At 36.4% G+C, this 23030-nt stretch overlaps 5 protein-coding genes across 6 annotated transcripts; 3 read left to right on the forward strand and 2 right to left on the reverse strand.

The window, feature by feature from the left end:
* The first annotated feature begins 355 nt into the window (after window positions 1-355).
* Window positions 356-4488, forward strand: LOC116301946 (adrenocorticotropic hormone receptor). Of its 2 annotated transcripts, none has more exons than XM_031711120.2 (2): window positions 356-1548; window positions 4353-4488. In XM_031711120.2, the coding sequence occupies exon 1, from the start codon at window positions 498-500 to the stop codon at window positions 1512-1514; it is 1017 nt and encodes a 338-aa protein (XP_031566980.1). In that variant the 5' UTR covers window positions 356-497; the 3' UTR covers window positions 1515-1548; window positions 4353-4488. The 2 variants fall into 2 exon arrangements, with proteins under 2 accessions (XP_031566980.1, XP_088887345.1); XM_089031219.1 differs by lacking the exon at window positions 4353-4488 and adding an exon at window positions 3113-3217.
* A 203-nt stretch (window positions 4489-4691) lies between these two features.
* On the forward strand, window positions 4692-6155 carry LOC148910588 (melanocortin receptor 5-like). The gene has a single exon (XM_089031220.1). The coding sequence runs from the start codon at window positions 4692-4694 to the stop codon at window positions 5697-5699; it is 1008 nt and encodes a 335-aa protein (XP_088887346.1). The 3' UTR covers window positions 5700-6155.
* Window positions 6156-6389: 234 nt separating this feature from the next.
* LOC116301948 (uncharacterized) lies at window positions 6390-7669 on the reverse strand. Its single transcript, XM_031711121.2, has one exon. The coding sequence runs from the start codon at window positions 7489-7491 to the stop codon at window positions 6574-6576; it is 918 nt and encodes a 305-aa protein (XP_031566981.2). The 5' UTR covers window positions 7492-7669; the 3' UTR covers window positions 6390-6573.
* Window positions 7670-7706: 37 nt separating this feature from the next.
* Window positions 7707-10523, reverse strand: LOC116301940 (zinc finger protein 593). Its single transcript, XM_031711112.2, has 3 exons — window positions 10210-10523; window positions 9486-9548; window positions 7707-8586 (listed from the first exon to the last, which is right to left on the reverse strand). Exons 1-3 carry the CDS (start codon window positions 10401-10403, stop codon window positions 8433-8435), a joined length of 411 nt encoding a protein of 136 aa, XP_031566972.2. The 5' UTR covers window positions 10404-10523; the 3' UTR covers window positions 7707-8432.
* Window positions 10524-10583: 60 nt separating this feature from the next.
* Window positions 10584-21668, forward strand: LOC116301938 (rho GTPase-activating protein 8). The gene is made up of 11 exons (XM_089031218.1): window positions 10584-11315; window positions 13248-13388; window positions 14204-14291; window positions 15041-15172; window positions 15825-15911; window positions 16313-16411; window positions 17472-17588; window positions 18320-18390; window positions 18943-19149; window positions 19426-19535; window positions 20581-21668. The coding sequence occupies exons 1-11, from the start codon at window positions 10817-10819 to the stop codon at window positions 20755-20757; spliced, it is 1728 nt and encodes a 575-aa protein (XP_088887344.1). The 5' UTR covers window positions 10584-10816; the 3' UTR covers window positions 20758-21668.
* Window positions 21669-23030: the final 1362 nt, after the last annotated feature.

Genomic DNA, 23030 nt, shown 5'->3' on the forward strand with positions numbered 1-23030 from the left:
GAACGAGCAAATTTCGTAAACAAAAGCTAATTCTGATGCAGTAGACTCACATAACGAAACATTTACAGGATTAGTGGATCCTAAGAATAAACTGCACTGTTTCTCATCAGTATCGTTTCTAAAACGATAAAAAGATAAAAAAGATAGCATATTAAAGCCCCTCGAGCAAAATTTCTTCGCTTGAGATAACTAATTAATAAAAGTTAAAAGATTATTTGTTGACTTTCGTGGGTCAGTGACTGTAAATAGATCAAAATAAAAGGAACTTGTAGACGTTCGCAACATGTCGAAGATCCTACTCTGATTTGATAGCATAGATGATCACATGACTGTGTGTGTGCTTAAGACCAGCCCATCGTATTCATCTTAAGATCAGTCAAAGACAAAGTAACACCAGAGTTAATTTTCACAGACATCTGGGAAGGATTCTTTGTTTTTATTTAGATCGGAGCTGATTGTAAAGCGATCGTTATAGCCATCGGCCACCGACTGAAGACATGTCTTTACTAGGCTCTTATCCGTGTTCAAATATTTCGGCTCCTACAAGCCTCAGCATCACCTCGGCAGCAATCTGCTCTGTTTTGACAGTCACAGCCGTAGTAGGGAACATTCTCGTTCTTCTTGCTGTTGTCATTGACCCCAACCGCAATCTTCGCTCGCCGTTCAACTTCCTTGTGGCAAATTTAGCTGCTGCAGATCTGATTGTAGGGTGCTTCGCTCTTCCAATGTCGGTAGAGTTCTACGTTCGTGAGGCTTTAGAAGGCACAAGCGTCAAACCCTGGGATCACGCCAGACGTGTAGGTTATTTTATATCTAGCACAGCATCGCTATTGAGCCTAGCTGCTTTGACTGTTGATCGATTTGTCGCCATAACCTATCCAATGAAATATCGAGCCAAGCTTAGTCCAAAACGAACACTCTTTGTCTCAGTTTCACTATGGACTGTGTCTATCGCCTTTCCGTTTTTGTACTTCGAAGTTGGATATTTGAAATACCAATTCGTATTCGCCAACACTGCTGTCATAGCAACTTTTATCGTTTTATGTCTGACCTACGCTAAAGTTTTCAAAAGCTTCAAGTCGCAAGTGCGAAGCTGGGACACTCTTCATACCAGCAGTGAAGAAAATCAAATCAAAAGGAGAACAATTCTATGGGAGAAGAAGGTTACAAAAACATTCCTGATCATGTTGACGCTTTTTATCTCCTGTTTCCTGCCTTCGCTGATTCTCATATATATCATCAGTTTTTGTGGGAACTGTAACTGTATCTTTATTCATTGGGCTAGGGATATTAACTACTACTTAACGATGGCAAATTCGACCATGAATCCCTTCGTTTTTGCCTGGCGACTCAAAACATACAGGAGTGCTTTCATGAAGATTTTAACGTGTGGGGAAATTGGAAAACGTATGGTATCTGTCACGGACAGTTTCATGTCATGGAAAGGACAGTTCAATGTATCAATGACATCTTTAGGACCTCCATCTTCTAATTCTTTACCAGGTGCAAGCTAATCATGATCAGGAAGATAAGTCGAAGGACTGCGAGGTCAGTCACGCATGAAAAAATGCTGAAAGTACAATATATTAAATTATGAGAATATGTAGACCGCATGGCACTTACATGAAGATATAGAAATATATATACATATATACAAATACATGAAGATATAGAAATATAGATAGTAATTACCGCTACCTAACATCTATTTCACCCCGGCCTGCTCTCAATCTGACCTCTAGCTCAGCTGGTAGAGCATCGGTAGTACAATTCCGAAGGTCGTGGGTTCGATTCCCAGCGAGGTCTGAAATTAATTTTTCCGAATTTAATTCCAAAGGTCTTTCGCCCGGAATAACCTTGTTCCCAAGCACTATAACTTATCTATATTCTATATCTTCATATATCTTGAATTACAATATCCATACTTAATATTTTTTTATTTCCGTGTTATCTTTTTATCTTTGATGCTATATAAAATTACGTAATTTTATATGTTTAAGTTTTTAACTCTCATATTCAATTTATTCAAAAATGGTTCAAATTTCTTCATTCGTTTACAGTATTTCAATCTAGCCATGAAATTAGAAGCCATAACTACCATTTATCCTTTTGAATTTGTTTATTTATTAAACGCTTTCTCGAAAAGTCTTGACAAAAGGAAAGTATATATTTGGTGATATCACGCGACAGCTTTACAATTTTTTTGTTTTCATTTCCGTAATTTTAATAAAGTCGGCGAAACTTTGTCATTACATTTAAGGAAATACAATGTACTCAATTTAACATACACTTGAGGATATTCAATACGTCTTACTAAGATGCGGCATCCCCAATAACATATGGGCTTAGATTTCCCGTTGCGGGGCTGAAAATCACGAGCGCACGAATCAACTTTTTTTTTACCTCGACGGCTGGAGAATAGCGTACAGCCAAAATACAGTTGGTTCTTACAGCACGTCAAGAGAAGTTAAGACGTGCGGTTCTTTAATCACTGATTGGCGAATTTCAAAGAATCCCCTCGGCCAGCTGATTGGCAGATGCGCAGTTACTTAGCATTAGTACCAGTACCAATGTTTGAGAGGCGAGTCGACACGCTTTGGTGAGAAAATTTCCGCCAAATCCGCAGGTCGCCCTACAAAATAGGATAACGAGGAAAATTTTGGGGGGAGGGGGGTCTCCCCTTCCATCCATTCATCCTCCCTTTTCTGTCTTTCTGCTCATCTACCTATTCATTTGTTCATCCATTCCTTTTTATTTATTCCATCTTCATCTTCTTTTCATCCATCTTTTCATGTTGTTTATCCATCCATTCCATTAATCCAAGAGAGCATAAATAAGAGAGGGAAACTACGCGCTGTCATGTAAATTCCCGGTTGGGCTATTTTTAGTAACCGGATGCAGTTTGAATTTCGACTTGTGCGCGCGCACTCTTTCCGTTTATTGTTTTGATCGCTAATCCTTCCTTCCTACCGTCCTTCGTTCGATCTTCCGTTCGTTCGTTCATTCATTCATTCGTTCTTCGTTCATTCTCTTCAGAATGAATACTTCAAAACAATTGTCTTTCAAATTTACCTTGTCCAGTACCCATGTCCCATCTGCCATATTTCCACAGGAACCCCAATGAAACAGGCTGACCCGGAAGCAACCCTAGCTAGCCTCGTGTCATGATCGATGGACGGAAATATTCTTTGACACCAACCATCAAAACACGGCTAAAAACATCGAATACAAGCTTTGATTACGAATATAAACTCGAAAGCGAAAGGATGCGGACATTGAGGTATATATAAGCGTAAGTAAGATTTTTAAAATCTATTTTTAATCGTTCGTGTATGTGCCATCTTGTCAGAGTTTGCTCAAATGATTTAGCTATAAACTTTCTAAAAGAATTAACAATGACTACACTGAGCTATTAAGCTTCATGCTTAATGTTTGAGTTATATCTTGCTATGAATTTTCTTGATGAACCTTTTATTGATGATATCTGAGCACGCCTGCTTGTCACAAGACCTGTTTAATTGCTAATAATAAATTGCTTGGAAAAAATATTGAATAAGTGCCTTCGTCGCTTACTTAATCTTGAAATGCGGAAATATAACTTAAAATTAAGGTAATCGAACGATATATTCACTAATCGTAGTTGGAAACCAAACAAGAAACGACACAAATCAAGTGGAAGTAAATAAATGAAATTTGTAGAATATTTTAGGTTTCCAATTGAAGAGGTTGTATACATGAGAAATTCTTCTATTGCATTTTGCTTGTTTGACTACTTTAAGCCCCCACCCCCCCCCCCCCACCCTCTCCGATTTTTTTAATCTCTAGGCATTTTTTTATAATTCTCATAATGCCTTAATTTCTTCACATGACAAATTTATTCTTTTAAATTTAATTTCGAAAAAAAATCAAAATAATAAATTAAAAAGGCATTGTAGAATTTATTAAAAAGATCTATAGTTATTTATAAAATAACTGTTATGAATGTTGCGTTCTGATTGGTTTGGAGTGCGTGCTTTATGAAAGCACATTGCATGCGTGCACACTTTCCGTTGCGTCATTCCTATCTATTATTGTAATTTGTATTTTATAAAAGAAATAAAAAAACTTGCTTGCTGTGCTGTGTGCAGTCATAAAGCACTTGGGGATTGGCAGAACACTCGAGAAGTGTCCAGAAGCACTCCGCTACGCGTTGTGCTTCTCCTAACACTTCTCTCGTGTTCTGCCAACCCCCAGGTGCTTTATGACAGCACACAGCACGCACATGCGTTTTCTATTTCTTCAATATTACACAGTAAAATACAGCTTTGCACAAATTTTAACTAAATTTGATTTCATTCATTCTAAACTTTCAGATTATATTACCCAGTCTCTGAAATCCAAGAGCAAAGAGTTAGGAGAGACAGACAGTAAAGAAAAAAGCTGCCAACTCTTTCTGGCGTTTCCTCATAGAAGCAGGATCAATCTCTTCAATAGAAAACAATTTGTTCAAAACTGTCTAAAAGGAAAGAGGAAAATAGCAAGATGAAGTTGTGATGAAGAGCAAGATATTTTGTATCATCCTCAGCAACACTGCAAGAGCCTAGAAGTTTATTCAACTGGGATAAACCAGCTTTCAAGATAGTGATTTTTTTAACTTTTACTTAAATTCTGGACTCCTCCCATTTCTTTTTCTTTTTTTTTTCATTTCCAAAATGTCTTTATTTGGTGCATATCCATGTGTGAACATGACTATCCCTCCCAGTTATATTTCATTCACTACAGCATCCATTTTCATCCCACTGACTCTCCTTACAGTCACTGGTAACTTACTGGTGTTGCTTGCCATCTTTGTGGATCCATATCGTGATTTAAAATCACCTTTCAATTACTTTGTTGCCAATCTAGCTGTGGCAGACTTGTTAGTTGGGGCATTTGTTGATCCTCTTTCATCTGCATATCTTTACAGTGAAGGACTTTATGGCAAATATCCTAATACTCTTGCCTTTTTTTTTGTACCCTATTTCATGACTAGCTCAGCATCTGTGTTAAGTCTAGCTGCTCTTACCTTTGACAGATACCTTGCAATCACTTCACCTATGTCTTACAGGATGAAACTCAATTATAAAAGAGCAGGGTTTATATCTCTTGGAATCTGGGTTTTTTCTATTGGATTTTCGTTTATCTACTATGCCACTGGTTACCTCATGTTTGCATTTATTTTTGTGCATACTATTATCCTTTTTGCTCTCTTTGTTACACTCTTTACCTATCAGAGGATATTCAAAGTGTTTAGAACACAAGTTGAGCAGTGGGACAACATGAATGATGCAAAGAATGAAGACAACTTTGCTAAACGTCAAGCTGTCAGATGGGAGCAAAAAGTCACCAAGACTTTTCTCATCATGTTGGTGTTTTTTCTTGGCTGCTACCTTCCAGCTTGCATCTGTATCTACATCACCAACTTGTGCAGTACATGTAGCTGTGTCTTCATTCACTGGGCAAGGGATGTTCACCTTGTACTTATCCTAGCCAACTCTTCCATGAATCCCTTTCTTTATGCTTTGAGGTTTGACAGTTTCAGAAAAGCTTTCAAGAAAATGTTTCGTTGTAGTACTGTGGTTAACAAGTTCCAGTCATTTAACTTGCAAGTGTTTAATTCTTCTTCAGAGATAACTACGAGTACCACAACTCTTCACAAAAAATCGATAAGCAGTGTGTAAGGCACCCTTGATGCAGACATTCCTACCCCACCCCTCCCCTAAAAATGTCCTTGGGGGAGGGGTATAAGAAATGTTTTTTTTGACACTACTTGGTGTTGTTGGCACTACTTTGACAGGGACCTCAAGGTCTGAAATATTTAAATATCTACATTTGACAGAAAATACATTGATATAACATCTAATGCTTGGGCATGGTCTGTGTTTTCAATACTTTTGAAAAATTCTTTCTTTTTTTTTTGTTTTGTTTTTTTTTGTTTTCCTTTTCTTATTTCGATACATATTCAAAGGTGTATATTTATGGTATTATGCCTATCGTTGTTGGACAAGTTGGACAAACAGCGTTTCGTAATGTACCTGTATAGTAGACAAGACACATTGTCAGATTGTTGTGAATTAATCTAAGTAATTTAATATTGTGGAAGGAAAAAGACAAATAAAAAGTAGTCTGATTTTTTACGTTTTTGGTTGCTCTTGGCAAGCTATCTGAAATTTCAAAAATAGTCAAATATTTCTTTCTTCCTTCCTTTCTTTTCTTCTTTTCTTTCTCGCTCAACCTTGCTTTTTTCTCTTTCGTTTTATCGTTCTTTTTGCACTTTTTCATTATTTCACTTTCTCTTTTGTTTTAACCCCCCCCCCCGTTAAAATGAGTTGTCTTTTAACAGCAAATTTGAATCAACTGTTACTTGCGAGAACTGGCACGAATGAGTTTTCAATTTCTGAGCCTCTTCTTGTTTTCTGGCAAAAAGGCCACATTGGGGGGAAATATTAGCGTTTAACAAGAGACTTCATGGTCTCTTGCAACCTGTTCCAGCGTAATTTTGTATCAAAATAAATAAAAAAGTTTCAATTTCTGCCTTAAATGTTACCGTCACAGCTATCTACTTGGCATAGGGGAGAAGACTTGAACTTCATGTAAAAGCTCACGCAAATGAACAGTCTTTCCATTTACTTTCTGCAACAACTTTTCTCTTGATTCTTCATTGAGAGGTTCGGATTTTTTCGAATTTGTTTTGACGTTAGAGTCGCCTTCCAAACTCATTCTGCAGTCGACTTGGTTTGGAAGACGTCGTTTTTCATTCACTGCGGCCTGATGTTTCTTTTGGTCTTTTTTCGAACCACTTTTAGGTAGAAAGATTTGTAACTGAACAGCTCCCATTTTGCAGTTAGTTTCTCTAACTTTTCTTATGGAGTTTAAGTCTTCGAAGATATTCTCTCCTTTCGAGGAAAACGAAGCTTGTTTGATTTTAAAAAAGCTTTCGTCTTTTCTCTTTGAATTACGGTACTTCGGAACACTCCTCCTAAAACATTGCGTTCCTTTATTCCTTTTATTTTCAGTTTTAGCTGGCAATGGAGGAAATTTAGGTAAAGTAGTGTAAAATATTGCTTTATTTTCTGGAGAAATACTTGCCATTTTGGGTAATTTCAGTGTAAGCCGTCCTCCTTTGAAACCATTATTATCATTAAGCCGCTTTCCTGCTTCGTATTCCCCAAGTAGTTCCTTCATATAATCGTTGTCATTCAGATAATCAACTCTAGGAAAATAATCAAGAATCATTCTGCGCGATAAATCTTTCGCAAAATTCCTTTCTCTTGTTTCTTCAGGTTTATTTTCTGTAGAATTTCGTGATGGACTGACGTAACCTCGACGGAAAAAACGCAAGGCGTCTTCTTCAAATCTTTTATGGAGTAAAATGAGTTGTCGAAAGTCTCTGGTGCGGCTTTTGGTTGAACGGAAATCTTCAATTCTTGTCGGAGATTTCCTTGGTATCTTATCTTCTTGGGCTTTATCCATATTTGTATGAGTATACTTTATTTTCTCACAGAATGAGAAACTTAGTTATCAATAAGTTTCTACCAAAATTACTTTCGTTCTCAGTAAATATACTTCAAGCAACACCGTTATTTTAATAATGGCTCATTACTGAGCGAGCAATGACTACCAATTTAAACCCCCAAACCTGCACAAAGAAACAGTCTTTACTAGAATAAATTAAATTGAAAATGGGCAAGCAATATAACAATTTTATTTTTTTCATTTAAATGACAGATATTGACACAAATCATTTATTTCGTTTCTCTAGCGGACTCTATTTTTCATCAAACGTCAAATTGTTTAATCTACCAGCTAGGAAAATATTAAAACAGATTACAAACATCTTACGAATTTGAAATTATAATCTTCCTTTTTCTTTAATTTCATGAATTTCTTAATTTTCGCTAGTTTTTGACTTAAAAGGGGGAAAAATATAGAATACTTGATAAAAAGGATTTTTGAAATTGCATTCTATTTTCAATTTACTCCTTGATTAAACAAGTGATACATAGGTAACAAAGTCCTCTCCTCTCCTCTCAAGATAGAGAATTATCGGAAATAAGGGACAGGTTTTCAAGCAATAGAAGTACTTTTTTTTCATCTTAGAAACATAATCATATAATAGATGTGAAAGAGTGGCAAGATAAGACTTTCTTTTCTTTTTTTTTTTTTTTGAACCTGTAGATAAAAAAGAAAGAAAGCTCCCAAAAGCTTCTTTACGTCTTGCACAGTATATTCAAGTTGTGCTATTGAATGGTCATTTTCATATCCATATTAAACAAACTTACATATATACAAACCGCTTTTTTCTTTTCTTTTTTTTTTTTGGCCTTCAAGCAGATATGAATATCATATTGACAACAACGTTGCAGTTGTCAAATCTAGTCAAATAATTACATTCTGTAGCTATACATTTGCATTTACCCATCGCTTGTTACAGGTACCTCATTACTAGAACTCATTTCAGTGTCTTTTGCTAGTAATGGTTTGGTTGAAGTCAAGGTGTACGATCCTTGTCCACCAGCCTTCTCTGCCTCTTCTATGGTGTATGGCACTTCTTTCAACATTTTAAGCCTTCAAATTCAATATATAAAGAAAAGACATTACTTTTGAGTATAATTTTTCTCGTTTCAAATTCCCTTAATTGGGAATAATTTTCTTTGTTTGGATCTGATTCTGCACCCAAGCATGCATCTTCTTAAGCATTGCTGGTACACAAAGAAATAATACTCAAGAGAATGACACAGTATGAAATGGGCAGTAGTCCCCTTCACAGTGCCATATTGAATAAATTATGATAATAATATCAAAAAAACTACAAATGGTGAGTCACATATTTGAAAATATGTCAGAGGAACCATTTTTATCTTTGGTTTTGAAAATATGATGGGAGATTCAGCAGGGCAGGTGGCTGGCAGCAACCAGATTGATAGGGTAATACAGATACACCGGTCCTCAACTATGTTTAAAATCTTCTTATCATCCCCCCCCCCCCCCCCCCTCCCCAAACTTCTCAGTATCAATCAAGCACTAGCGAGAGCGTGGCCAGCTTTTTACTGTGCAGACACACTAATCAGAGTAACTTGAATAAAACCGACCAATCAGATAACAGTAAGCTAGACAGATATTGAACTGATAACAGCATTAGCAGTTAGCCAATCAGATTATCACATTCTCACACTCTTATGATATCAATGTGCTATCTGATTGGCTGAATAAAAATATAGAACTAAATGCAATAATATTGCAATAAGATTGGTTAATGAACTAGTTTATTGATATAGGACTATAGTTAATAGATAGAGAGGTATGAAGCAAGCAAGCACAAATGCAAGCACAAGAGTATTTTTCTTGCATTGGCTAGTGCTTTAATATGCTTCTACAAAGTTCTTCCCAAGCCCCCCTCCCCATTACTCTCTGCGAAACACAGGGAACCCAAACGTCTTTTTTTAGTATGACAAAAATATACCAACCTTTTCTTGTGGACTCTTCCTTTAATATGATCTTTCAGGCTCTTATCATCGATAAAATATTTCCTAAAACAGTATTATAAGTTCAATTGATAACAACATTTTTATAACTTCTCTTCAAGCTTATGCACCTATCGGCGGCTTCCCCGTGGGGTCGACCCCCGGGCTGACCTGGTAGATTGTAAAAATTTAGAAACAATGTTGATCATTTTTCCCAGGGGTAGGGAAGTTGTTCTTTTCAATGTCCCCTGGTCGAGGCATTCAAATCTACAATCTCACTCATTTTGGTTGAAATTATTGTTATTGTATTTTGAAAACTGAACTCAACGCGTAATCCGTGCGGTTTGCTCGATATTTCAGGTAGTTTTTCATTGAAAAGATCGGAAAAAAAACTCTCATGAATTGAAGAATTCACATCTAAAAGTAGGTAACCCAGGTAACCCAGCCTGACCAAAAACATCCGTGGTCTCAAAATTGTTAAAATCAGGAGCTATTTCTTAAACTAGAGAGTAAAATCAATCCCCCTGGTAACCTCTGCAATGAAAATAATTTCATTACAATCCCCCACCTCAGTTTTTAGCCACGAAACCAGTCGCAAATTTTCCCAACCCCAGGGGGAATAGCTGGATCCAATCCTCCTATATTCTATTATATTTTTCAATTATTGAGCTTTTCTTCATAAATAACTTACAGCGTTCGTCTTGGCTTATGAAGTACTAATACTTACGCACACTGAAGACAGTAAAATTGCCCACAACCAGGTAAATCTATATTTACTTCTTGAGAAAGGAGCTTGGCAGCTTGTTCAGGAACCATGTCAGCGTGAATCTGGTCTAAATCCTTTGTCCTTCGCTTCGTACGATATTTCTTCTTCAAGTGCGTGTCATTGTTGTGTGTTCGCTTCCTACGTAATCTACCCATATTAAACTTGATGTTCCAAGTGTTACTTCTTTCCAAAAAGCTTTAGATTTGCGTAAAAATTGAATCAAAACTCGAACAAATTCCGAAATCGTGACTAGTTCGATTTCATACGCACGTGAAAATCGCAGGCTCGTTTGGTTATCAAGTGGGGAGGAGTCGGGGAAAATTGTTAACCCAACTACCACCCACTGAGTGAAGACATTTTGATCGCGTTTAACCAGGGGTTTTGATTGATTAGTGCTGCTTGTGAAAGTTTTAGTATTCCCAAGGAATTTTAACGAAATTCTTTCATTTTCGTTTCTCCAAGAATACAAAAGAAGCTCTTACTAAGTCCATGGTATGTAATTCAGATCAAGAAGCTGTTTTTTTTCTCTCAAATTAGCTGAACCAGTTGGAAAAGATAGCCGTTCAACATGGCGGACTTGGTGGATATTGGTGCAGGACTTGAAGAAAAACCAATTATTTCTGGTAATTCAAACAAGGAATTAAGTATAAAAGAACAAACTACAGACGTAAGATTATCTCCAAATGCAAGACACTCAACTCCAGGTGATTTTTGTGCCTCTGGGAAGAGATTTGGTGTAGCTGACTTTGACACGCTTGGCGGGAACGATCCCACTGAAGTTTTAGAAGAATTTGATCCACTTTCCTCGTCACAAGAGACTCAAAAACCTTCCCAAAACTCTGGAATATCTAGCTCTACTTTAGCTGTAAAGGAGGATAAGAGTTTATTGAGGCACAGTGCTCCAGGCTTGCTCTATGTATCTCAGGAAAATGAGGGTTGTTCTAGTGGTTTTGGAGCAAGTAATTTTGTTTTTTCAAGTGCTGATGATTTAAATGAAAACACAGATCAGATAAGGGATTTTGAACACAACCAGTTCGATGATGACTTAGAAAGAGCATCCAAGAAAGGTATTGATGCTAATTTTTATGAATAATACAATTTACTATTTATCGACTCTGAATTAATTGATTATAATTTTATAAATTCATTAATTTATCATAATTCTCATTAAATTTCTTAACCCTAATATTTAAATACTAAATCATTTGTTTTAAGCTTATATATTCAAAGCAATTCGACTCGGTCTTTTTTATACATTTTTGACGTTTCGAAATAATTTTTGAAATATTATTTCAGTTAATTCACCTTTTCGGCACTAGCCGTCACGTGGTATAAATTGCTTTAGATTGTGTTACGGCCACCAAAAAGTTTGGACATTGTTCTTGAATTTCCGAACAAATGTACTTACTCTAAAATGATCTATTTACTTGGTTAATGTTTAGTTGGTTCTCTAAATACAAGTAAATAATCATTTTTCTAGCTTGATTGAAGCTTTTCTTACTGCTGTTAAGATAGCTAACTAAAGAAATCTACCTAAATTTTCTCTTTAAAGTCAGTGAATTTGTATGGGAATCCGAGAACGATGTCCGAACTTTTTGGTGACCGCAACACAATCCAAGCTAGCGCTGAAAAGGTGAATTCTTTTCTTATAGACATACTCTGTGTGCTACATGGGTAAACCCTTTGACGAGTTCTCTTACTTCTTTTTCACATGTTTTTGACTACTTTTTGACATGTTTTAATTGTGCTCTATACCATTAACCAATGATGTGTCCGCACTTCATTTTGAGGTTTTGAGAGACAGAGTATTTGATGAAACAATATTGAAACAACACTCACTTACTAGCCTCTCTCACAATATGTGAAAACGCTGTTATATTTCCAAGTGAAAATGAGACTAATCAGTCCAGAACGATAGTATGGCGTTCCATCCCCGCCAAAATTGATGGTTTGTATTTGAAGTTCGTCACATGAATTTTGCATGAATTTTTGTCATATGAATTTTGCGGTTTAGATACAATTTAGATACTCTAAACAAAGCAATAAGCTACTACAGTCATCCTCCTGTTGGCAGTTTGTATCAAGCTGCCGAATTGTCTCTTCAACAACAGAGGGCAAACTCTGCCGCCATTTTCTATTCTTTTCATACCTACGACTGCGTTGCTTTATGCCAGCGGTTTCCAAGGTCAACCGAGCTCACCCGAGCGTGAAGTTCAATTCTGGTTCTTGAGTTGAAAATAAAAGTCGTCAAGTTACTAATGTGAAACTCGAAGGACAAATACGTGGCGTGGAGTTTAGAATGAATCAACGACAATCATGAATGTAAAACTTGAACGACAAATATAAAACACATGTTGAACCCTTGATGAAGCATATGAAATGCAAGATGGTAGCATTAAAAAATTTACTCAAATGCAAAATTCATGTGATGAACTTCAAAAATGGTAAAACCATCAATTTTGGCAGGGATGTAACGCCATAGGATAGTTATTCAAATTGATTGCCATAATTTCGATTTATTGGCCATTTCAAAAACGATCAAGGGACTGGGATAGGGTTTCAATTTTATTCAATGCTATATTTATGCAAAAAATTGCATATCATCATCTTAGTAGTAGTAAGTCTGGCAAATTTGAGCATGTTTCGATGAAAATAATCAGAATTTCAAGCTTAGTTTCAAAAGCGTCAAAAATTTACAGAGAATGTACTTGGATCAGTTTATCAAAATTCAAATTATATCTCATAATTAAAAGTATGTGTCAGTATGGTTATAAATAGTTTTGTTATTATTAAGTTTGAAAGCATTATTTGTATAAATTACCATAACTGTCGTTGTTTTATTTCAATTTCATTATATTTATTACAAAATTTTAATCCATTCAATTTTAAATTTAATAATTTGATTGTTGAGATTTTAGCAAATCATAATGTTGCATATATCGAGGGACTACCATAGTTTAATTAGTAATGTATAAATGCCACACTTGTTTCTGTTTTAGAGCTTGAACAGATGGATAAGGAAGAAGGCCCACCTAAAAAGCCAAAAACACAAGATAAAGAAGATACTCCTATTTATCCTTCATTGTCGCTGAGTAACGATTTCCATAATGTAGCAAGATATCGTATTCTTTCAGTTTCTGGTAAGACACTGATGTTCCCATATGATCCGAAGTGTTCACAGTTCAAAGCCCTCACTGTTAAAGTTTGCACAATATTTTTCATAAACATGCGAACTCTGCATCTCCAAGTTGCACATTGAAATTTGGTTTTTCGTTACCGACAGTCAAAATTATGAAAGGTATTGACTGTTTAGGTTTGATTGACGGCAGCGAAATAAACTAATTTCACCGTGCAACTCAGAGACACAGAGTTCGCATGTTTATGAAAATCGCAGGAGAAGAGATTACTAGCTAAAAACTAGTGTGAGCTGTGTCAGTGTTTCTGATGAAGCAGTAATGATAAAAAGATAAATTATACACAGTGAAAAGATTAAAAGACTTACAAACATTTAGGACGCTAGTCCTTCGTCAGAGTGGAAATCGCAGTAAGAGTCATTATAGAAGTTATTTATCATTGTCACTAGTTGAAAGGAACTCGGAAAGATATAAGAGTCCCTGATAGGAATCGAACCCATGACATTCCGGATACCAGTCAGATGCTCTACCACTGAACTACAGGAAAAACACATTATGAGTGGTCATTTATTTTCTTTGAATGTTAGATAGTTTTTAAAATTATCCATATCCCTCTCCCCAACAGAGGAATTTGGAAATTCCGAGGGGTTCCAAGGAGTAGGGGATTTCGGAATAAGAAAAAAATAATTTACAAAGTTTGTATGGAAGAAAATTGGAATTTCTGAGGGGCAGGGGGGGGGGGGGGGGCATTAAAATAAATTCCTACTCAAGGGGGGTATGGATAATTTCTGGAATTACACAATATATTTTCATCTTTACAGGTTCAGATAAAAGTGGTAGATTGACAATAGTATTCTCTGCTAGTCGGATTCCAGCTTTACAATATATAGACCATCATCAACTGTTTCTGTAAGTACCGGTACCATTCATTATTGGTGTAGCAGCAGGACTAGAATTTTTCATTGGAAAATGTCCGACCATAAATTGGTACTCGTCAGTTCAAATCGTTGTCTTACTAGTAATTTAGAACAGTACCGTTGTGCCAGAAATTGTGTAGTTCCAGAAGATATCGCTACCCCATCACGGAGGGAATTTGTAAAAGTACCCCCTGACCCCCCTCCCCTAGGATTTCCAATTTCCTCCATGGGTGGGGTTTGAGTATATTCTAGAACTACACATTAGTACTGAAATAAAACTAATTTGGCTATATCTTATAAACATAATTGCATTATCTTCATCTGGAATAAAAAATAATTAGATATTTTTTCCCCGACCTTATAGTTTACCTTTCAGTTTCATTCAAATTAGGCTCCCTGTGACATGCGTATTGGGAGCTCCACTTTTAGGCAGTACCTAAATATGTTTTATTATATTCTTTTCTCCCTTTTTTTGGATGCCTTAATGTTTCAACCCCACCCTTGAAATCAATCCCCAATTAGTGTTTTATGACTACACGCACTACACACAGAACAGCTAGCAAGTTTGTTATTCATTTTGTACAGTAAAGTACAAATTACAATGTCAGCCATTTTGGATACAGCTGATGTAATAGAAAGTGTAAGCATGTAAGCATGTGTGCTATGTTCTCATAATGCACATGTCTCAACCAATCAGAAAGCAAGATTTATGTTATATCATATTTGGTAATTTTCCTGCAGGTATATCAAGCATACCCTTGATCAGTATGTGGAAAATGATTACACCATTGTATATTTTCATTATGGACTCACAAGCAAAAACAAACCTTCTTATCGTTGGCTTCTGCAAGTGTACAGAGAACTAGACAGAAAGTAAGCTATCTTCCTCTCTACAGTAATACAGGAACCATTTATTTCTGTTAGTAAGAGAGGAATGATGAAATTCCATATGCACCTATAAACGTGAAGTCCATGGGGGGATGTGGGCTACCCTCAGGAAGTTGACATTATTCAATGCCCCCACTTTGACATGGTTATCTTGAAAAAGCCGGAAAATATAATTATAAACACATGTACTAAGGGTGAAAATTCCAATTGGCTTTCATCAATTGTTCCGGGGTGGGTAATATGAAATTTTTAAATTTTAAATGTCAAATTTCCCTAGGTTTTCCTATGATAAATGCATAAAGCAACATTCAGTGCTCTCTTCAAAGTTGTAAAACATGTGCAAGTCCTCTTAAAATGAAATAAATCCTACTAGTTGCTTTATGAGGGTTGTATGCATCAGACAAAATCATACTCGTAAGTTATCACGCAGTAACAAAATAGGATTTTGGTGGATGTCATGGAAAAGCATTGATTGACATCCATCAAAACCTGCTTTGTAGTGACGACGATTCTGCACCCACTATTGAGAAGCATTGAACATTATATTATATCTAATAATAGCCAGTGGTTAACACACTTTTAGCTTTCATTCTATAAACAAATTGGAATTTGAGACGAGACCCTTTTATATTTACAGATACAGGAAAAATGTCAAAGCTCTGTATATTGTTCATCCATCAAACATCATCAAGCTAATCTGGGGAATCTTCAGGAAAGTCATCAGGTATGAGTCAAAAGTTGTTTGGTGATTCCGCCACCCGGTTAGCTTAGTTGGTAAGATTGTCGGTCTGTTGTGCAGGAGGTCGTGGTTCAAGCCTCGGCTGGACCAACACTCAGGGTCTTAAAATAACTGAGGAGAAGGTGCTGCCTTTGTAGTTACATCTTCAAATGGTTAGACCTTCACGTGGCTCGGATGATCACGTTAATGGCGGTCCCGGCCCTAATTAAATAGAGACGTTAAAAGAGGACCACGAGTTTATCAGTTGAATAACTGTCAAATGTTATCCTCTATAAACAAAGTTAATTTATTCATTAATTTATTTATTTATTCATTTAAATGTGCTTTGCGATGCTGCTAACTTTCTCTGATTATTTTCTTATCATGGGCTTTATGTTTTTCAATAGCACCAAGTTCGCAAAGAAAGTGACGTATGTCAATTGTCTTCAAGAACTGTCGGAGCATATTCACTTGAATCAATTGGATATTCCCAAAGAGGTTCAAGAGTAAGTCCTAGACTACACTATAGTTCTTCCACTGGCTACCAGACTACTATAAATATCTGTGGTTTGGGGTGGGAACCCTGTGGTTTTATGTTTATTGAACTGTTTGAAACATTATTCAAATTTGCCTCTCAAAAATATCAACAAAACATAGATAGCACAGGGATTCCTTCAGAACCCACAAATACTTAGTCTGGCAAGCTTGTGGTACTTCTAATAAGTGCAAAATACACTATCCCCCTGTTTGTTAAGAACGATGACTGTTACTAATGTTACTAATGTTGTTACTAATGTGCCAAACAAAATTGTACTATCCATGTTACCAAACTGGGTTTTTGTCGCCAGAAAAATATGTCACGCGTCAAGCGTCTAAATGTCTACGACTCAGCCTACAAACATCATTTGAACTTTTAGTGAGCATTCTGTTCTGCACATGTTGGCATCCTTGTGAAAAGTTTGGGAAGAAAACTGAACAGTAATCACTCATCTGTTTAAGTTTGTATGACATACATGACAATCCAGGGTTGTCAATGAAATGATGATCAAAAGCACCGGGTTTGGTAAACCCGAAATCACTAGAGCAAGTAGTTGAGGCATACTTGTCACCAGTCTCGCTCAAAATTTAAGATGGCGGACAACAATAGTTGTAGTTTTGATTGTGTTGCAGTTTTCGTAGTATAGCAACAAAGATTGGGTAAAATTTATTTTATTCACACATTTTGCTAGTTTAAAGAACTTTAATTAAGATTTACAATTACATTGGGAAGTGGCTGAGTAGGCGGCTGAGTTAGTGAGAGAATCGGGAATTGGCTGAGTAGGTGGCCAAATTAGCAAGAGTAGACGGCAGAATCTGCCGGTTGCCAACTTCTATTGACAACCCTGTATATCATGACATACACCAAAATGAAACATGGAGACCAATTTAAATAATTATTGTTCTGGACTGACAAGCCTCACACACATGTGTTAAACACATTTATATTTCCACATGAACACGACTCGGCTAGTCAATCCAGAACGATAAGTTTAAAAAGTTAAGGGTAGAATTTTAATCCCATTTTAGGCACGATGAAAGAGTACTGACAAGGTACAAACCCAAGCTATCTGCATCAAATTCAGTGTTCCACACTAGTATTCCAGAAGTACCAAAGACAAAGCAGTTTGGAGTTTCAATTTCATGGTAAGTATAAAGAAATACAAATGGATGGATGGATGGATGAATGAATGGATGAATGAACTTTATTTCAAGAGGGTAACACAGGACAATTATGATTTCTTTAAAAATCGTAGTGATAACCCAGTGGCCCTAAAATACACATCAAATACATCTCTTGGGCATAATATTTTCCCATTTGCCATTCTCTCGATAATGGATTCCTTGTTTGATTTGTATTGCTACCATTATCAGTGACATGACCATTATAATCATAAGCATCATCAGTCATCATCAACATCATCATTATCAACAACATTGTCACCACTGTTATTACCATCAACATAATCATCACAACCATCATCAATAATAACATCACTATCATCAATAACATCGTCATTGTCCTGCATAGTCACTATCATCACTACCAAACCATCACCATGATGAGAACGCATAATCTTGCAATTGGTCAACTTGACCACAACCACAACTACCACCACCATCGTGTTATCACAATATCATTGTGATTAACATTGTGATAATCATCATATACAATATATCAGACCGGAGCGCGATGGCGAAACCGGCCTGAATGCAGACACATACCAGCATGGAAACGAGGCCTGTAGTGCTGTAGCACCATACACGAAATGCTACAAAGAAAATGCAATCCTAAAATACACCACATATGACAATCTGGCCTAAAACTCCAATAATGTCGTTGTACCTTTATCAACCACAGTTACAATGTTTTTCAGGATAAAAGAAAATGAAGGTGAATTTATCCCAAGATGCATCAGAGTTTCAGTTGAATTCCTTAGAGAAAATGGTAGGTCAATAGATTCTCTTGTGGCAAGGGAAAAAACAACATAATGTTCCCCAGTTTTCATCCCTCCTCAAAATCCTACATGCTATATATGCTAAATTCCATGCAAAAAATCACTCAGTGAGGTTAGCCATGCCCCGACTTAAATCAGGCCAGAGGTTGTTTCAGGGTTCAATCTGTGAGTTAGCCGTGTCCTGACTTAGATCAGCCCAGAGGTTGTTTCAGGGTTTAATCTGTGAGTTAGCCATGCCCTGACTTAGATCAGCCCAGAGGTTGTTTCAGGGTTCAATCTGTGAGTTAACCATGCCCTGACTTAGATCAGCCCAGAGGTTGTTTCCGGGTTCAATCTGTGAGTAAGTCGTGCCCTGCCTTTGATCAGCCCAAAGATTGTTTCAGGGTTTGATCTGTGAGTAAGTCGTGCCCTGCCTTTGATCAGCCCAGAGATTGTTTCAGGGTAACAATAACATTTGAAAGTTGAATTTGATGTATAAGTTGACACTAAGAGCAAATTTTTAGAATTTGAATCACATTAAAATTACTAAGTTATTCAAACAGGTCTTGATGTGGAAGGCATCTTCAGAAGATCAGCTAACAGTGCACTTGTCAAGAGAGTGGCTGAGATGTTTGATCGTGGACAACCAGTTGAGTACGGCGAGTTTGGTGATGTTCACTGTGCTGCTGCTATCATAAAGAAATTCCTGAGAGAGTTACCAGAACCTCTACTCACATTTGAACTCTGCGACATCATATGTTCCATTACAGGTATGCAATTTTCTATGGTAAAAATATTTTTAACTGCCACAAAAAGTTAAAAGTTACATTTGCACTTTTACATTTTGACATAAATTTATGTCCAGCGACAAATATTTCTCATGGTGTATACCTCATACTAACTCACCTCTCATTTATAACTCATTATCCATATGCAAAAGAGCACTATATAAAAAAATCATTAATCGTAAAGAATTAAAGGAGCTTTGTTGCAGGAATTGTGTGAGAATTATGAATGATGATTCGAATCATTGCAAATTTTTTTAGCTATATCAGATCATGATGAAAAACTGATGAAGGCATGGAGTGTCCTTCATGATCAACTACCTGAAGGAAATTTCAAGCTGTTAAAGTACATAATGGTTTTCTTGAAGGAGGTAAATCTTTCCAGAAACTCATAGGATGGTTGAAACGTGTAATAGCCAAACGCAATGTTCCAGAATATTCAACTTTTTTCTTGACAAAGTTCTTTCCAGTAAACCACGTCCTCTCGCTTTAAAAATTACCAAAACTAAAATATTAAGAAATAAAGAGATTGAAGAAATAGAAAATGCGCGCGCGTGCTGTGTGCTGTCATAGTGGAGTGCTTCTGGACACTTCTCAAGTGTTCTGCCAACCCCAAGTGCTTTATAACTGCACACAGCACAGCAAACAAGTTTTTTATTTCTTTTATAAAATACAAATTACAATAATAGATAGGAATGAAGCAACGGAAAGTGCACGCGCTTGCAATGTGCTCTCATAAAGCACGCGCTCCAAACCAATCAGAGCGCAACATTAATAACAGTTATTTTATAAAAGCCAATTGTTTGATTGAATGATTCAGTAAATGTTCTCTGAAAGTCAGGAAATTCAGCTAAAAAATTGATATGTGATGTGAAGTGGCTATCTTGAATCAAGCGCAAAATTCCAAATATGGTCTCAAAACTACTAATTTGCATATCTGAATATTTTGGAGCTTGGTTGTAGTGTTACACCTTTCAACCCCATTATAAGTTTCTTATCCAAGAGTGAATCACAAGATCAATAGACCGTTTTCTCAAGGTTGCGTGCTAATCCAATTCAACTGGCCACAAAACTGAAAAACAAAAATTCAGTAAAATTGAGATGTCAGTTATATTTAGAATAGAATAATCAATTTTATGAATTCTTATCGAATGGTGATGGTAATGATGATGATGATGATGATAATGATAGTGATGATAAAAATGGTTATGACACTGCGTCACACAGTACAGCATTATCATTGATGTCTTGGAAGGATACTCAAGAAAGGTCAGCAATGTGATCAAAGACCTTGTTGGTGACAAGAGCCGATCAATGGCTCTTCATATGCAGTCTGTTATAAGTTCACTTAACATTGAGTCGCCAACACTTCAAAGATAATGGTAGTAATTTTTCTTTCTTTATGTATCTTTCAAGGTTCAGGAACATAAGGTGACCAAAATGACGGCAAGTAATCTAGCAATAGTATTTGGTCCTAATCTTGTATGGGGAAAGGACGAAGCCACATCACTTGCCGCCATGGCACAGGTCAACACCTTTACCTGCATGATGCTAGCGAATGTAGACTACCTGTTTGGGGATGCTGACAGTTAGCTACAACCAAGCCACATCACTTGCCGCCATGGCACAGGTCAATACCTTTGTAGACTACCTTTTTGGGGATGCCGATAGTTAGCTACAGGCAATGGTAATCCTTAGAAAATGGCAGTCAGAAGAAAGGTAGGGAGATCTTACGTTTATATGCTCTTGTGAATAGTTTGGGGTGCACAGGTAGCCCAATAGCCCAAGTATATTATATTCCTGACACAGGTAGCCCAAGCATAGAGTTAGTGGTGTTGGGAGAACCTACATAGCATTACATCAGTAATGTATGATGTACATAATGTATTCAAAACGTTGTTTGTATTCTATTGTCATTCTATCTGTTAGATTAGGTGTGATTCATTGTATTTTTTGAATACAATACATCATCTGCTTGCTAACACAGGTAGCCCAGACATAGAATTCGACCATAAAGATATATTAAAGTAGCTTAGTAAGGCATCTGGTTTCCGTGGAAACGACCAGGAAAATTTGATAACCTTGATTTATTGGAATGAATCATATATGGTTACTATTTAAAATAATTTATGTGGTATATTTCTCATTTAGATACCTGCGTAATAGGGGCGTTGCTCAATATAATGATGTGTTGTGTACCTCTGACTGAAACTGTATTTCAATTTGGTGCTTCATTCTAAATATAATCATTATTTACAGTGCTTGCCAATTAACAACATGCAAAATAATACAATTTGCCGTCACAACAAAGCAGGCATTTAGTGGACGTCATTCATAGTGTTTCCATAACATCGCCCTAAAACACACTTTTTTCAAGAGCCTTGAATGACCACAAACTAAACCTACTTTTTGCAACGGCAATTTCTATGACTTCAAGCATGCGACTGACAAGCGCTTTAAGGTGACTGCCTACTTTTGGAAATTGATTTAAGCTTTTCTTAAAACTTCGATTTTCCGAATTGAAATTTAATGCTGATTCCAAATCTGGAAAGAAAAATAGGGTGTCCTGAGCTCGTTTTCGAGATAATCAGCATTTAATGGGAGCCTACGCACGAGCTTTTGGAGTAAAAATTGCGCCACCGGAAGTGATTAGAAAAAAATTAAGACTCATAAGATAATAGTTATTTGCAGACTATATGATTGCACGAACGAAGGCTAGTAAATCCTTCTACAATAATACGTGGATATTTTTGACAAAAAGACAGAGAGATACATTGATTTGTCATATTTTGTAGTTTCGGTGCTCTTAAAAAATCTCATAAAGTCGAACAAAAATCCCTACAAAAATCTATTTTTTCACGTGTTCCTGATTTAAACTTTTCCTAAAATCTTGATATAACCTAGATTTTTAGGAGTTTTTTCGAATGAGCTATCAAAAAATATAGAGTCCCGTGCAAAATTTGAGGGTTTTGCCCTGTTGAAGCTCAAAACGCGTATGGTTCTTCAATAAGATCTCGTAGATTTTTCAGCGGTTTTTGAGCGCGCGCACATCGTGGGCTCAAATCGAACGTTCAAAAGTAGGCAGCCACTTTAAACACACATAGGAGTATTTCATTGAATATGACATCACTTTGAATGAGTCACTTTGTTTGCAATAGATATTTGTAGTGTAGATACAGGGGGCCAGTCATAGTTATAATAATTAAGAATTTAACACGTCAAATAATTAATAATTCCCAAATAAGAACTAGAAGTTTATAATCATTGCGAAATGATGTAGAGCCAGGTTTGGTGAAAATGCGTTAGCAAATTTTTTGTAATATCTGTTTATTAATTGTACGCTGTAAAGCTTTTCTATTTTGAAAATTTTCTGCAAACGTAGCCTGCGTGCATCTTAACACAAACCCTCAGTTAGGTCTAAGGTTTGTACATATACCTTAGTATACTGTGGTGGAGGGGGGGGGGGGGGTGTGGAGGGGGAGGCTGCTCTCTTTGATAATCATTAGCTATCATATGAAGTGCTCAAGTTGACTTATCATGTATAGTAACTTGAAAATTATTCTCTTTAAAGTGCTACTACGACGAAAATCGCTCAAACTTGGATTCAGCTGAAACTTCCTAAGAATACTCTTTAAAGGTCCAATAATCACTGTATGAAGTGTTTTCTCGATATTCAGGACGAAAATATTAAATATTTACGATTATTTTTTGGAGTCTGTGACGTCATACACTCAACATCGAACATCGCTGCATACATTTCTTTGTAGTTTATGATCAAAATATCAGTAGTAAAGAGAGAAAGAAATACCCAAACACCCCAAAATATAAATTATAGTCACAAGTAATGTGAAATAAGCACATTAGCC

Source organism: Actinia tenebrosa, unplaced genomic scaffold (genome assembly GCF_029948245.1).
Source record: "Actinia tenebrosa isolate PJP-AT-01 unplaced genomic scaffold, QUT_ActTen_1.0 PGA_scaffold16__25_contigs__length_10494907, whole genome shotgun sequence".
NCBI lineage: Eukaryota > Metazoa > Cnidaria > Anthozoa > Actiniaria > Actiniidae > Actinia > Actinia tenebrosa.

Bases quoted from the DNA above. Each gene is read 5' to 3' on its own strand.
- LOC116301946 (XM_031711120.2), top strand. From the start codon at position 498: ATGTCTTTACTAGGCTCTTATCCGTGTTCAAATATTTCGGCTCCTACA.
- LOC148910588 (XM_089031220.1), top strand. From the start codon at position 4,692: ATGTCTTTATTTGGTGCATATCCATGTGTGAACATGACTATCCCTCCC.
- LOC116301948 (XM_031711121.2), bottom strand. From the start codon at position 7,491: ATGGATAAAGCCCAAGAAGATAAGATACCAAGGAAATCTCCGACAAGA.
- LOC116301940 (XM_031711112.2), bottom strand. From the start codon at position 10,403: ATGGGTAGATTACGTAGGAAGCGAACACACAACAATGACACGCACTTG. The intron at 9,549-10,209 runs GTAAGTATTAGT...ATACTGTTTTAG, and splicing joins TTTTACTGTCTTCAGTGTGC to GAAATATTTTATCGATGATA. The intron at 8,587-9,485 runs GTTGGTATATTT...TTGAATTTGAAG, and splicing joins GGAAGAGTCCACAAGAAAAG to GCTTAAAATGTTGAAAGAAG.
- LOC116301938 (XM_089031218.1), top strand. From the start codon at position 10,817: ATGGCGGACTTGGTGGATATTGGTGCAGGACTTGAAGAAAAACCAATT. The intron at 15,173-15,824 runs GTAAGCTATCTT...TTATATTTACAG, and splicing joins TACAGAGAACTAGACAGAAA to ATACAGGAAAAATGTCAAAG. The intron at 19,536-20,580 runs GTAAATCTTTCC...GTATCTTTCAAG, and splicing joins TAATGGTTTTCTTGAAGGAG to GTTCAGGAACATAAGGTGAC.